This window comes from Marmota marmota, unplaced genomic scaffold (assembly GCF_001458135.2).
Source record: "Marmota marmota marmota unplaced genomic scaffold, marMar, whole genome shotgun sequence".
Classification (NCBI taxonomy): domain Eukaryota; kingdom Metazoa; phylum Chordata; class Mammalia; order Rodentia; family Sciuridae; genus Marmota; species Marmota marmota.
In genome coordinates this window covers 411,541-428,467 of record NW_026000226.1, presented here as the reverse complement: position 1 = coordinate 428,467, position 16,927 = coordinate 411,541, and the positions used below count along the sequence as shown (strand labels likewise).

Sequence of the window (16,927 nt, the reverse complement as noted above, 5' to 3'; positions counted from 1 at the left end):
AGTAGAAAATACTAGTGTAGAAATTAAAAATAATTCAGTGCTTTAATGTTACATGAGAATAAAAGACTTCAGAGTTTTTTTTAACCATTTAGCAAAGAATAATGTGAAAGATAACTTTTAGATTTTAGTAAAAGTAAGTAAATAAATAAGTAAATGCCTTAAACTATGTGATTTCATTTATTTACATTGACAACATGTAATGCTGATGCTGCATTCCCCTGACCTATAGCTGTAGAATCAGCTTTATAAGAAATGATGTAAGGGGAGAAAATGTCTTCAGGAAAGATAAATACTGCGATTTCAGCCTTTGCTTTACCTATGGCACATATGTGAATACATTAAGCATGTATGAGGGACTCATAGGAAGAATCAAAACAAGAAACTAAGAATTTATGAAGTATTAGCCTTCATCCCCTTGGCTGTATTTACCTTGAACAGTGACATTCTAGATTGTTCTTGTTTGCAGAGTACATCCAAGCCATTATGATGATGGAGGAATCTGTTCAACATGTTGTCATGACAGCCATTCAAGAGGTATGTTGGAGCTTTGTGGTTAAAGAAGTAGAGATTTTACAAAGTAATTTCTCCTACTCATTTTTAGAGCACTTTTTTTGGCAGTGCTGGGGATTGAATTCAAGAATCTTACACATCTTGAGCATCATTCTGCCACAGAGCTTTACCCCCAGCCAAGACCTTTCTTCTTTACATTTATGATAGAGGCTGTTTCTTTCTTTTTGGGGGGTGGGGGTACCAGGGATTGAACAACCACTGAATTACCTCCCCAACCCTTTTAAAATATTTTATTTAGAAACAGGCTTTTGCTGAGTTGCTTAATGTCTCCCTAAGTTGCTTTGAACTTGTGATCCTCCTGCCTCAGCCTCCTGTGCTGCTGGGATTACAGGTGTGCACCACCATGCCTGGCCAAGCCTGTTTCATTTTTTATTTTAAAAATCATATGTATTTAAAACTCACATCTATTTAGATTTTAAACATTTATTTTGTAAATATAGTTGCAGCTAATCCTAATTTTTAAAAGTGTCCTTAATGAACTAGGAATAGTAGACTAATTCCTAAAGGTAATAAAAAATCATATCTATGTTAAACCAGCAGTCTACCTCATACTTAACTATTGGTTTTTCTGTTTGGCAAAAAATGGGTCCTCAACTCAAGGTATACTCAAAGCAATTACTATTTGAATATTTATTTTAACTGGAAGACATAAAAGTACAAATAAATTGATCAGACTAACACCTGGTTAATCTCAGGATGTGAGAATGTTTTCAGCCATAGAAGCAATGGAATAAGCCCTGAAAGAAGATAGAAAACTGTATACAGGACATGAATATGCAAGTAACAGAAAAAATACAAAATGCAAACATGAAAAATGCCAAATGCAAATTTAGATAGTGTTTTTTTGCAATAACTTCTGATACCAACAACTAAGAATTGGGCCCCACTTCAAAGAGGAAGGACATAGCTGTCCACAAGACTGCCCTTACTTCAGAGAACAGCCCCACATTCAGGGATCCCCAGGCTACTCTCCTATCTGACCATCTGGGTTCAAATTTAGGAGTTACCACTATCCTTAAATTTTGTAATTCACTGGAATAACTCAGAACTCAGAAATGTTAATATGTGACAAATGGATACAAATAAAACCAAATTAATTTCTGAATTTTTAAGTTTCTGTTAAGCCAAAAAGTATATAGGATAAGGTCTGGGAGAGTCCAAAATGCAAAGTTTCTATTGTCCCTTCTCCAAAGATTCAGGATGTCACCCTTATGGCACATCACTGTGTGACAATACATAGATTATTGTCACCCAGGGAAGCTTATCTGAGCTTTTGTGTCCAGTCTTCATTGGAATCTCATTACATAATATTATTGATTGAATAACTTACCATAGGTCTGAAATCCATTTTCAGTCCCTACCTCTCCAGAGGTTAAACTGATAACAAGTGGCTTAAAATCCCAATCTTCTAATCACATGGTGGATCTTCCTGGATGTCCAGCCCCCATCTGTAATCATCCTCTTAGATCACATGAATATAAAGACTCCTTTCAGTAAGAAATCCCAGCAGTTTAGATACCACCTCCCTGGATAGGAGCAAAGACTAGCCAAATTCTTTATTACCTAGGACCTTTTAAAAAACCAAAACCTTGGGCTGGGGTTGTGGCTCATTGGTTGAGCACTTGCCTAGCATGTGTGAAGTAGTAGCATTATACTAGATTATTTGTCCAATTTTTGTGATAAAATATATGTAACACAAAACTTGCCATCCTACCCACTTTTAAATATAAATTCAATTATAATAAATTTTATTCTCTCATACTTTTTGGGGGGAACAGTACTGGGTGGGGATTGAACCCAAGGCCTCATGCATTCTAGGTAAGTGTTCTACCACTGAGTTACACACAAGCCCAATTGTAGTGAATTTTAAGTGCATTAACAGATGCAAATTTATATAGTAAATACAACACTATCAAAACTGTATTTGATTCTCAGAACCACATGTAAATAAATAAGGTCCATCAACAACTAATATTAAAAAAAAAAAAAAATGGCAAAGAAGTAGATCAACCCAGCTGCAATGTTGTGAGCAGCTGGTGTAGCTCCAGCTCCTTGGGAATCTGGGGCAGGATGATGACTTGAGCCCAGGAGTTGGAGACCAGCCTGGGCATCATAACAAGACCCCATCTCAAAAGATAAATAATAAAAAGTTGATTAGTATGGCATTTAGAACTGATGTTAGGAGTATAAACTGGCAAATCTTTAAAGAAAATGCTGTTATATACCCTTTTATGTCATGTAAGATTAGGTTTGATTATAAATGTTAAAACACCAAAACGATGATGGTCCTGGATTGTTATAAAGACTCTATAGTCATCAGGGACCCAGCATTCTTCCAGTACATTAGACTTAATAAGGTCTTTGCCATCCATAATACATGATACCCACCTAGTGGTTCAACTGTGGCTTTTCAAGCTTCAGCTTTCACATTTCCAGCCAGCATGAAGGATTAAAGGAAGGGTTTTGTATTTCCTTGACATAAACCTGCAGGAATTTCCCCCCTTAGTAACCAGATATCACTCACATAGCCACAGCAGGGAGACTGGGGGATCTGGCTCTTACTCTGGGTGCTAATAGACCCAAGTCAACATGTGCGAATTCTGTTGCTAAGAAAGAGTAGGGAAAATAACAGGGGCCACAAACAATTACTGTAATCTGTCCTTGTAATTCCATATTTAGGAATTCATCAAAAAATATGACATGTAAAGACATGTAAAAATAATTGTAATAATAAGCATTTTCCAGCACCTATTATGTGATAGTGTTGTATTTACTATATAAATTTGCATCTGTTAATGCACTTAAAATTCACTACAATTGGGCTTGTGTGTAACTCAGTGGTAGAACACTTACCTAGAATGCATGAGGCCTTGGGTTCAATCCCCACCCAGTACTGTCCCCACAAAAAAGTATAAGAAAATAAAATTTATTATAATTGAATTTATATTTAAAAGTGGGTAGGATGGCAAGTTTTGTGTTACATATATTTTATCACAAAAATTGGACAAATAATCTACTACAATCTTGTGAGATGTTGTCATTTGTCCCCATTTTATAAAAGAAAACTAAAGTATAGAGAGTTTGAGTAACTAGCTCAGGTTCACACAGGAAATAGTGACAGAGTTAGAACTCAGATCTAAACAGTCTGAATCTAAGGCTCATGCTTATAACAGTTGTGCTGTATCGCCTAAAATAGTTATTTCAGTATTATTTCCTAGTACTAAAACATTAGAAATAACCTAACTACTCAACAAAAGGGTAATTGATAAATTATGGTATATTGGCACATTATGTAGGCATTATGGCATGTTTTTTAAAAAATAATGACATAGATGAATAATGTTATCATAGTTCAGGTTAAAAAAGTTAGATTATAAGCCAGGTGTGGTGATGCACCAATAATCCCAGCAACTTGGGAACCTGAGGCAGGAGGATTGCAAGTTTGAGGCCAGCCTGAGCAAATTAATCAAATCCTGTTTAAAAAATTAAAAGTGCTGAGGATGTAGCTCAGTGGTAAAGTGTCCCTAGGTGCAGTCTCTAGGACCATTAAAAAAAAAAAAAGGTAGAATATAAAGCACACGAAGAATGTGTGATTCCATTTATTAAAAAAATAGGATGAGAGAAAACAAACTTACTCAATTTTAACTTCTCTCTTAAAGGTTGAATATTCTTTACTCTTTGTCTGATTTTACTGTAATAACAGATATTATAACAAGAAATACTTTCTAAATTAAAATCTGTGATCATGTGATTTTCATTCTATGAATCTGTCCCAAGAAATTATTTTAAAATTCAAAGATTGAATACAGTGTTTTTCAAACTACTTTAAATTAATAGAAATGTGAGAGCAGTATATATTCATTGGTACACTTGTATTTAAATTGTGTTACCTTCATCCAATGGAAAATTATATAATTAATAAAAGTGTGTTTAAAAGGATATCTTATGACTGGAAAAAATTTAAAACATAGTATGAATGAACATATAAAATTAACATACAATGGGATTATGATTAAATTTTCAAAATAAGTTATATATTTATTGTATGTGTATTCATTTAGCAAATACTACTTATTGAGTACACAGTATGCACTAGGCACTCTAGTAGATATTATAAATATAACTGAAAGAGATGAAGATGTCCCTTGCCTGTCAAAGGAAAAGAATTAAATAAAAATTCAAATACAGTAAGAAAAGTGCCATGATGGGGGAAAAATATAGGAGTCCTTGTTGAGAGTATCTAACTCAGTTTGAGGACATTAGGTAAGGCTGCCTCTGAGAGGAAGTGAGGTTGAACACTGAAGGATGAGAATGAGATAAGGAGGTACAAAATTTTTTTCTAAAGTCCAAAAGTCAAGAAAAACCAAGACCAAATGACATGGGTTGGAGCCATTGAAAGTACAATGCCTGTAGCAAACATTGTGAGAGAGAAAATGCTCAGAAATGAAATAAGACATACAAGATTATTAGGACACCATGCAGTTTTGTTAAGAGCTATAATTTTGGAAATGAATGAATAGATTCTAAGGAAAAAATACATTGAGACCAGTAATTGAAAAAAATCTGTGCAATAAGGATGGATTGGGGGAAAACAAAAGTGGAGAAAGGGAGACCAATTAAAAGACCTTAATACTTACTCAGTGAAAACAGATGAAAGCCTATACTAAATTATGGCAGTCAGTGTTGGAAATAAACAGATTTGAAAATTGGTAGACATGTTGATCAATGGAACTTAAGAAGAAGGCTTTTCCCTTTGGGCACATGCTATTTTTATGGTTTCTGATCAGGTGCTACTTTGATTTTTTTTTTTTTAAACTGTAGTAAAGTACACAGGACATATAATTTCCCATTAGTAACATTTAACATATAAACAGTGTTGTACAGATATCACCATTATTTAGTTCAGAACTTTTTCATCATCTCAAAAGGAAACCTAGTACCCATGAAGCAGTCTCTTCATTAAGCACAAACTTCCTCCAGCCCTTGGCAACCAGTTATCTGCTGTCTTGTCTCTATAAACATGCCTATTCTGGATATTTTCTATAAATTGAATCATATCACTTATGGCCATTTGTGTTTGGTTTCTTTTATTTAATGTGTTTTCAAGGTTTGTTCTAGTATATATCCTTACTTTTCCTTTTTATGACTAAATATTGTTCTGCTGTTTGGATATACCACATTTTGTTTATCTGTTCATTGGTTGATGGACATTTGAGTTATTTCCCTCTAATGGCTGTTGTGAATAATGCTGCTGTGGACATGATTGTAAAAGTTTATCTTGAATACATTTTAAAATCTTTTGGATGTTTCCAGATAATGGTCCCTGACTTAAAATGTTCATCAGGGTTTGTTGATTTTAAGATGGCACAGAGAGACTGTACTTCATCTTTTTCATGAAAATTTTCATCTTTTCCTGGGTAGAGATACGATATTATCCTCTTTTGTGATGCTGGACAGCAGTAGTCATCTATTCCCAGTCAGCCACAAGATCACAAGGGCAAACAAACCGTGGATATTCTGTAGAGTACTCTGTTGCTAAGTTAGGATGTTCAGTAAGCTAAGAATATTAAATGAATTTTTGATGTAACAAAATGTGGCTTATTAGGACATAACTGTAGTGTAAACTGAGGAGTATCTGTATCCTGAAATGGAATTGCTGGATCATGTGGTAATTCTATGTTTAATTACATGAGGAACTTCAAAAGTGTTTTCTTCTACAGCTATATCATTTTGCATTTCCACCAGTAATGCAGGAGGCTTCTGATTTCTTTACAGCTTGGTCAACCTTTGTTATCATCCATCTTTGTAATAATGGCCTCAAAACATACATGAATAGTATCTTATTGCTTTGCTTTTGATTTCCATAATGACATTATATTGAGCGTTTTTCATGTGTTTGTTGTAGTATCTTTTGGAAGAAATATCTGTTCAAGTAAATGATCATCTTTTAGCTACTTAAATGCTAATAAGCCCCAAGAAAGAGAAAGACAGATGTTGAGATATAAGAAAGAGGACTGATAAATGGAATAGGGTCTCTAAGAAGACCTGTTCTTAGAGGCTTATCCTGTCACTTGTGCTCTCAATTCCATTCCTTCCAGCTTCTTAGCTGAAAGGTAAACTAGAGAAGATAATTGATAAAACAAATGACAAACATGGATTCTAAAGTGGAAAAGGAAAATCCCCAAAATAAGATGACAATGTTAGTAGAAGAAAGAGAAGTAAACTTTAGCCAGGCAAAACCAATAGTGTTCACTGCAGTTTCTAAGCAAAGTAAGGAAGAAAGTGAATACAAGAATGATGGGCTAAGACTGGAAACACGGAGAAGGTGAGAAGAGGGATAGGACCTAGGAGCTCAGTGAAGCTGAGGAACAACTGAATGAAAGATTGACAGTGTTCAGAGTGGGATATTTAACTTTTTAACTTTTTATTGAGAGGTGTTATAATAAGGACCAAAATACAACAAGGGGCAAAAAGGAGAAAAGACTGAAAAAAAATATTTCCTGCTCCCTGCTCCTACCCACCTCTGAATTACAGAATTCTCTGAATATCTTGCCACTGCCTTTATCATACTATACTGTATTTACTGATTTATGTTTCTTTCTTGAATTCTGCTAGACCCATGGTTGTCAAACACAGCTAATTTTTAAGTATGTCAAAATTATAAAAGTTACTTTTTTTTCCAGATGGTAGAGATCTTTTTCATTATATTTTTTCTTCTCTACAATGAGTACCATTTTTTTCAATTTGAAGAAAAGTCTTTTTAAAAATCTTACTATTAATATATTCAACTAAAGCATAAAAATTGAAGCTGGTATTTTTCACTTTCTTGAGATTTTCCCCCCTATTGTGTTAAAGGACTTTCATTCTCATTAGTGAGTTGGAGCAGTGATTCTCAAGCTCCAATGTGCTTCAGATCACCTGGAGTACTTATTGAACTGTCCTCAGGCTAACCCTAGATGTTCTGACTCAGTAAACCTGGATGGGGCCCAAGAATTCATATTTCTGACACGAGACCAAGCAGTGCTAATACTGTTGGTCTGGGGATCTCATGTTGAGAAGTGCTGATGTTACTGAACATAACATTTCAGTTCTCTAGAGAGCAGAGTGAAGGATGAAATCACAAGATCTCTTGATATGAAATCCCCACATTTCTAATTGTCCCTCCCCCTTTTGTCCCTCAGACGAAACATGAGAAATCATAGAAGACTGGGGCCGTTTGAGTCTGCCCCTTTTATTTGTCATGGTCAGAATTTTATCCCTTTATCCCAACCTTTCAGACATGCTTTGAATCTTCTCTTTGCAATGCAAGGCTGAGAGAAGCAAAGATTTAGGGGAATACCTTTGTGTGAATGTAAGTGCTATATTGACATTGTCCACATTTATTTTTTAGAATTAAGTTGATGTTTAATACCACTATTTTTACTGAAAGTCACTGTTTTTAAATTTCTAGCCACATTTTAAACTTTACTATTTGTCTTTTCAGTGATAAAAAATGTTATACTTGATTCTTGGCTGAGGCTTATAGTGAAAATGAGCACCTGAATTTAGACCTCTTATATTAAATGAAGGCATTATTCTGGAGTAAAGAAAAATTTCAAACTCTGAAGTATTATTTACAGGAAATTATTTCATTAACTTTTGTGTTTTCATTTTAATTTTTATATTTCAATAGTGGCTAGGTATTTATTTATTTGTTGTGTAAGTATATTATGTAGACTGTCTTTTTTTTGCCTCACTTTTATAATAATTTAAATCTTAATTTCAGCTAATGAGTAAAGAGTCTCCTGTCTCTTCTGGGAATGATGCCTATGTTGACCTTGATCGCCAGGTATATAATTTGGCCTTATTTGTATTCATGCAAAATTAAAAAGGGTAAAGTTTAGATATTAATGAGAAGCTCTTTTAGTTGAAATTGCTTATGGAATATATTTGTATAATTTTTTATATTTTACCTAAAATTTAAGAACTTAAAATGTTTTGTGAATTGACACCATTTGTAAATTTTTTTCATTCCCCAGTACCTCACCTTTCTGTCCCCTCTGTTGTCCTTATCTCCCCCTTCCTTTTTTAAATTTGTTCTAATTAGTTATACATAACAGTACAATGCATTTTGACACATTGTACACGAATAGAGCACAACTTCTCATTCCTCTGGCTGTACAAAGTCACACCAGTAGTGTAATCATACATATATGTACAGTATTATAATGTTTTTCTCATTCTACTGTCCTGTTTGTAATTTTAATTAAAGTATTATTGCATAACCCACTGAAAACTATTTTCTTTAACTTATTGTAATTCCTGTTTTCTAGTCATGATTTTTTTCTTTTCCCCTTAGTTTGGTCACATGAAATAGAGAGAAAATCTTACCTTAAGGAAAATTTTCAATACTTTGCTAATTTATAATTTGTAATAATAATGGGATACAACTTGGAAATGTTTGAGAATTAGAATAATAAAAATCCTTTGTTAAAAAAAGGGTGCAGTACAAATTAGCATAAAAGTTTAATATGATGGAAAAGCTTGCGTTAAAACTATTTATTTTAACAGTTGAAACTTCCATTCCTCTATGAGATGTTTTATCAAGGTAAAACTTCTCAGCTCTTGAAAGAACCAACATTACCAAGAACCAAATAGTCCAGACAGGAGAAAATGTGAAAGAAAACTTGACATGGAGAAAGAGCCAAGTTCAGAGAATAGAAAAGATAAGACTTAGGACTAAAAGAAATTCAAAGCTAGAAGTACCTTCTTTTGAGTCTTAAAAGATGGTTTTTGATTTCCCCTTGTACTTTTCCCCAAGAAATAAAAGAGAAGAACGTTTTAATTCTGTGTTGCATAAAATAATTATTGTTTCCATCTTATATTGAAATAGTTATCATATCTTTGTTTCTAACCAGTTGAAGAAAACTACAGAAGAATTAAATGAAGCTTTGTCAGCAAAGGAAGAAATTGCTCAAAGATGCCATGAATTAGATATGCAGGTAGGTGGTCTGTTCTGTGTACCACCAAATGTTTTGTGTACTGCTGTGTAGTACAGTTTGAATATAATACAACTGTAATTAAATGCAAAAGGGAAAAAAATAAACATGTTTCTGGTTAAGGATAATAGACTCAACAAACATGTTCATTTTCTTTCTTTTTTGCAACCCCATTAAATTTATAATATTTACAAGTGAATTAAAATGATACGAACCCCTGAGGAAGAAAGAGTAGTGATATCAGCATCCATGAGTCTTCATGGTGTGCTAGTAAATTGGCTTTCAGGAGGGTTGGGGAGATTTTTAAAGCCTGGATTTATAGTGTTTGCCAATTTCTGAATTCAAGTTTCTGATGGTTTAACAGCTAGTTTGCAAGATCTTAGATATTTAATAGTCACCTTGAGTGTAGCCAGCTCTGAAACACATTCTTCATCAACATCTGAAAGTCAAAAGACAGTTGAAAAGTGCTAAATGGATAAAAAGAGCAAAAAATGAAGTGGTCAAAAATATTTGTGAGGAGCTTCTATAACAACAGAACACCAAATAGACCAGATGTGGCAGAAGACTGATGTGAGGCTCTAACTAGAAATGTAAAAGGGTTGAACTTCTTGCATCATGTTACCCACTCCACAAATTGATATAATCTAGCATAAATGGTATCTAAAATTGATAGATCAAGAAATACTGATACATTCATATATTTAGAGAGATAAGCAAAATCCAAAGCAGAAACTTGGGAATAGTGAAAATTAGTCTCTGGGGAATGAGAAAATTTAGCAGGAAACTGTGAGTTTCATTATAAGCTCCTTTGTCATGTTTTTTCTTAAATAAATCATGTTTACGTTTTTTTAAATTAGTCACTTTTTTTTCTGTACATATATAAGGATTTCTGCCATAGATACTAAATTAAAATGTTTTAGCAGCATTAGCTTGTTGTAGTTTATTTATTTGTTTACTTTTGCAGTATTGGATCAAACTGAGGGCCTCACACATGTTTGGTAACACTCTATCGCTGACCTATATTCCCAGCCCCATAGTTGGTCTGATAATTCTAATATTAAGGTTTTTTTGTTCAACACTCAGCCTTCACATAAATTTACCACATCCCAGATGGTATGTCAATTCTCAGAAAAATTGAAAGAATCTGTGATATGTATTATGGTCTCTGATCACCATGCAGTTAAAGTTGGAATGCAATAGCAAAAAATATGTTTAAAAAACATACAGCCTTCAATATTTATTTTAACTATGAAAATAGAAATAGTAGAAATGAATGAAATAGATCAGGAATATAGAGTAGATCCTAGAAAGACTAATGTGGTTTTAGAAATTAGACAAATTATAGAACTGACATTTCATATTCTTTCATTTAACCAACAACATTTGCCAAGCACCCGCTACATTTCTTGTACTGTTCTAGTTGCTTTAGATAAAATAAAGATGGGAGAATAGAAACAGATGAAACATCCCTCCTCAAGGTGCTTCTATTCTAAGATAGCTGATAAACAAGATAAAAATACACTAAGTTATCTGGGCATGGTGGCGTGTGCCCATAATCCCAGCAGCTCTGGAGGCTGAAACAGGAGAATTGTGAGTTGAACGCTAGCCTCAGCAAGGGTGAGGTGCTAAGCAACTCAGTAAGACACTGCCTCTAAATAAAGTACAAAATAGGGTTGGGGATGTGGCTCAGTGGTTGAGTGCCCCTGAGTTCAATCTCCAGTAATCCCCCCCACCCCAAATACAGTAAATTATGTGGTGATAAGCATTCTAGAGTAGAATAAAGCAGGGAATGTAAAATAAGGAATACAGAGTCCAGAAAATTTAATTTTTAATTGGGTCAACCCAGGCCCACCTTAAGAGAGTGATGAGTTAGTAAAATCCCAAAGAGATTAGGGGAGCAAGCCTACCATATTTCCAGGGGGAATACAAGGTAAGGGCCATGGAAAAGGCAAAGGATCTGAGATAGGAGTGAAGTAGTATATTAAAGAGATAGGAAGGGCTGGGGATATAGATCAGTTGGTAGAGTGCTTGCCTTGCATGCACAAGGCCCTGGGTTCGATCCCCAGCACCACCAAAAAAAAAGAGAGAGGGAGATAGTAAGATGAAAATGATAACAGAAGAAGGGAGAAAATAGGAAAAGTCAGTTAGTCCAGAGAGGCCTTAATATATTTCTTTATAAAAAGTGACATGGGTAGCCAGCCATTGAAGGATTTTGAGCAAAATAGTCATGGGATTGAGTTGTGTTTTACTCTTAGTTGGCTCAGAGACCAACTAAGAGGCCACTGCAATAAGGCAAAAAATTATATTAACTTTGATCTGTATGTTAGAGATGCTGAGAGGTGACCACAATAGATTTTTTGAGGTAGAGCAAATGTTAAATTTGCTGATAGATTGGATTTGAGTGTGAGAAAGATGTTAAGGATGATAGCTGAGCAATTGGAAGGAGGGAGTTACCATTTAGTAAAACGAGAAAGACTACTGGCAAACTAGGTGATGGTGGGTATTAATCAAGAATTCCATTTAGGAGCCAGGCATGGTGTCACACCTGTAATCCCAGTTACACAGGTGGCTGAAGGAGGATTTAAGTTTGAGGACAGTCTGGGCAACTTACACCATGTCTCAAAATAAATTTTTTAAAAAAGAGCTAGGGATGTAGCTCAGTAATAGAACACTTGCCTAGCATGCAGTGAGGTGCTGGGTTCAATCCCCATATCCCACACACACATTCCATTTGGGCAAAGATTATTTTGAATAAGACCTCAAAAGCACAAGCAACAAAAGCAAAATTAGACAAACAGGACTATATCGAACTGAAAAGCTTCTGCACAGTAAAGAAAACAATCAGCAGAGTGAAAAATCAACCTATGGATTGAGAGAAAATATTTACAAACTATTCATCCAATAAGGCATTAAGAGGAATAAGGAGGGGCTGGGGATGTGGCTCAAGCGGTAGCGCGCTCGCCTGGCATGTGCGGGGCGCTGGGTTCGATCCTCAGCACCACATAAAATAAAGATCTTGTGTCCACCGAAAACTAAAAAATAAATATTAAAAAAAAAGGAATAAGGAATTCAATCCAACAACAGCAACAATAATAATAATCTGATTACAAAATGGGCAAATGATCCTAATAGATATTTCTAAAAAAAAAAAAATACAAATGATCCACAATTTATACAAAAATACTCAACATCACTAATTATCAGATAAGTGCTAATCAAGATCACAGTAAGAAAGACTGTTATCAAAAAGACAAATGATAGCCAGGTATGGTGGCTGGCACACACCTGGAATCTCAGCAACTCAGAAGGCTTAAGCAGAATGTGAGTTCAAAGCCAACCTTAGCAAATCAGCAAGCCCCTAAGCAAATTAGCGAGACCCTGTCTCAAAATAAAAAGGGCTATGGGTGTGGCTCAGTGATAACTACACTTGGGTTCAATCCCTAGGTATCCACAAAACAAAAGACCAAAGATAAAAAGTAGAACTGCCACATGATCCAGCAATCCCAGTACAGGGTGTATGTTCAAAGGAAATGAAATGAGCTTCACTAGTTACAAATAGCCAAGAAATAGAAACCTTATAAGTGTCCATCAACTGATGACTAGATAATGAAAATGTAGTACATATACACAATGGAATACTAGTCGGCCATAAAAAGGATAAAATCCTTTTTGTCAGAAAATCATTATATTAAGCAAAATGAGCCAAGTATAGAAAGACAAGTACCACATGATTGCATGTGAAAGCTAAAATAATCAATCCCAGAGGCCCGGAAGGGAGGAGAGGATAGAGAAAAGTTGTTTAATGATACAAAATATACAGTTATATAGGAGGTTTAAGTTCTAGTGTTCTGTAGCATAATAGGTTGACTATGGTCAACAATAATTCGTTGTATATTTCAAAACAGCTAGAAGAAAAAATTTTGAATATTTCCAATATAGAGCAATGATAAATGTTTAAGATGGTACATGTAATTATCCTAGTTGTTCATTATACATTCATATATCAAAACATCACACTGTAGTCCATGAAAATATACAATTATTATGTATTAATATAAAAAAGATTTTTAGGGGCTAGGGTTATGGCTGAGCTGTAGAGTGCTTGCCTCACACGTTCAAGTCCCTGGGTTCGATCCTCAGCACCACATATAAATAAATAAAATAATGTTATTGTGTCCAACTACAACTATAAAAATAAATATTAAAAAATGATTTTTAAAAGTTCTATTTGTAAAATTTTAATTGGAGATTGCTAGTAGACATACGAATAGAAATGATTCCAGTTCAGGGTTCTAGACTAGAAATAGAAATATGTCAGTTGTCAGAAAATAGATGGGGCTTATAGCCATGAAACCTGAAGCCATCACTATATTTAGAAAAGATAAGCTCTAGGCACTGTTAGGGAAATTGAGAAGAATAGAATGAAGCCAAATGATATAAGTGCTTCAAGAAGGATAACCAATTGTGTCAAATGTTGACTTAGTGACTTGGGGGTCAGTGATCCTGATGAACAGTAGAGTGATAGGGCCAATAGCCCAACTGGAACAAGTTAAAGAGAAAATGGATAAATAAATAAATGTACCTGTCAAAATTTACAAAAGAAAATGGGGGATTGTAGTAGGACTGGAATATAGCTCAGTGGTAGAGTACCTGTGTGTGCAAGACCCTGGGTTCAATTTCCAGCACCACACATGTATACTTTTTAAAAAAACAGAACAAAATAGGTGGAAGAAAGAAAAAAGTAAAAACATCAGGAAACTTATGTTTATTACTGGGGATTATACCCACTGACACTTTACTACTGAACTACATTCCTAGCCCTTTTAAAAATTTTTTGAGATAGGGTCTAATTTGCTTAGGGCCTTCCTAAATTGCTGAGGCTGACTTCAAATTTGAGATCCTCCTGCTTTCAGGTTCCAGGTTGCTGGGATTTAGATGTGCACCACTATTCCCAGCTTTTTATGACTATAAATCCCCTTCAGTTCCCAGGTCTGCATTCTGAAACTACAGATTAGCTAATATCTTCTAGAATTATATTAATAGGAATCACACATGTTCCTATGTTATGTTCTCTTTTGGTATGGTTTTTGTTGTTGTTGTTGTTTGTTTGTTTGTTTTCAGTATTTCATGTTATCATTATCAATGGGAACTTTTATTGCCCAAAAGTTACCTGTACAGTGGATATACTCTAATGTATTTATCAATTTACTTATTGATAAATGTTCGGGTTATTTCCAGTGTTTCTCTATTACAAGTGAAACTGGCAAAATCTTTTTAAGGACTGGGGCTGTGTCTCAGCAGTAGAGTACTTGCCTTGCTTGTGTGAGGCACTGAGTTCGATTCTCAGCACCACATGTAGATAAATTTTTTTAAAAAAAGGTCTATCAACAACTAAAAAAAAATTTTAAAAAAACTTTTTAAGTTATTGTGTGGGCATATGCTTTTACTTCTCTTTGAGTAAATGCCTAGGAGTGGAATGGCTAGATAAGTTACATGGTAGTTACATGTGTAGTTTTTTTGAGACTGCTGACCTGTTTTCCAAAGTGTTTGAAATATTTTATAGTCTCATCAGTGATACCTTTTATTCTTACCTTCACCAATACTTGGTACAGTCTTTTAAATTTTAGCCACTTTAGTAATAACATTTTAGTGTGAATTTTCATTTCTTTGGTGACTCATGATGATTATCTTTCTGTGTTTGCCCTCTATCTTTGTTGAATATCTTTTCAAATACAAAATAAAGCCAGATGTGGTGGTGCATAGCTGTAAGCCAAGCTACTTAGAAGGCTGAGGCAGGAGCATTGCTTGAGCCCAGAAAGTTGAGGTGCCTGGGTAGTGTAGTCAGACCCATATCTCAAAATAATAAATAAATAAGAAATAAAAAATTAATTCTTATCTACTTGTACATATTGTTCTATGTGAAAAATATTCCAAAATAATGCAAATGTTTTAAATGGAAATTAACTGTATTCTTTAAAGTAGGGTTTGATTCATAATAGTAATTCACAGGAGACTGAACTGATGCAGTGTAATTGAAGGAAATAATTGCTGTCTTCTGTATTTCAACAGGTTGCAGCATTGCAAGAGGAGAAAAGTAGTTTATTGGCAGAGAATCAGATATTAATGGAAAGACTCAATCAATCTGATTCCATAGAAGATCCCAACAGTCCAGCAGGAAGAAGGCATTTGCAACTCCAAACTCAATTAGAACAGCTACAAGAAGAAACATTCAGGTAAAAGACCACCCATTAAACTTGAATTTTAAAAAATTTTGTAACTGTCACTTAACGGTTAGGAATATAGTATTAGGACTTCTGGTTAACTGCAGACTGAGACAAAGGTGTGATAAATAACTTCCTCAGATCTTTCCATACAAGTTATGTGACATAACTTCACATCTAGGATGAATTGTATCAAATATTTAATATTTCTTCATGACAGAATGCTCCATCTGCAAAATAACAGTGAAAAAAAGAAAGAAACCAAACACCAGTCCTGCATTCCACACATCTGTCCCACCCCCACTATAGTGTTGTAGTAAGCAAAGGCAGACCACGAACAAATTAGAGGAAGACAGGAAGAATGCTAGTGAAGGGATATGAGATGAGTTGGGAACCAGGTGAGTTGGCATACTCCTGTAGTCCTAGATAATAGAGAGACTGAGGCAGGACAGTCATTAGACCAGCATGGGCAACCTAATGAGACCCCCTTCTCAAAAAAGAGAAGAAAAAAATAGGCAAGGTGAGTTGGAGCAATCATCAGAAAGATTAAATTCATTCAAAACTAAAATTCCTTTTAAAAAAAACAACAGATAACTGGGCAGAGTGAACCACAGATTACCTGATAGGAATTTCAAAGTAAATTCATTTTTGTAAAGAGCCAGATTTGGTAAAAGGATCCAGAAGGAAACTTTAAAGAGACACAATATACACAGGCATACAATTTAAAGAGATAATACAAAGACCTAGAGCATGATTTAAGAGATAAGTTTATTTTAAAAGACAAGCTGATTTAAAACAATAGGTACAATTTAAAGGAACCGTCTTTCAAACACATCTTCTGGAGAAGTAAAAGGCCAAAAGGGAAAGGGAAAAGAGAATCAGGAAATTTTGATATGCTTTAAGATGAAATAAAAGCACAAAATTGAAGGTCTTAGCAGCATTATGAAAATATTTTGTCATGGTTTACTAAAAAATATATTACGACCTATTTCTTAACTGGCTATAGATTTCCATTGCTAAAACAGAAAAATTATACTTTATTTTTTTTTTTTTTGGTATCAGAGTTTGAACCCAAGGGTACTTAACCACTGAGCCACATCCCCAGCCCTTTATATATATATATATATATATATATATATATTTTTTTTTTTTTTTTTT

The 16,927-nt window shown here is 34.4% G+C and overlaps 1 protein-coding gene across 2 annotated transcripts in view; it reads left to right on the top strand.

The window, feature by feature from the left end:
• Hook3 (hook microtubule tethering protein 3) overlaps nt 1-16,927 on the top strand; it is a 102,924-nt gene that overhangs the window by 35,814 nt on the left and 50,183 nt on the right. For both annotated transcript variants that reach the window (XM_048792881.1, XM_048792880.1), the window contains 4 exons: nt 467-534; nt 8,336-8,398; nt 9,468-9,551; nt 15,618-15,781. In XM_048792881.1, coding sequence (XP_048648838.1) covers nt 467-534; nt 8,336-8,398; nt 9,468-9,551; nt 15,618-15,781 — 379 coding nt within the window. The remainder of the gene's footprint in view (nt 1-466; nt 535-8,335; nt 8,399-9,467; nt 9,552-15,617; nt 15,782-16,927) is intronic.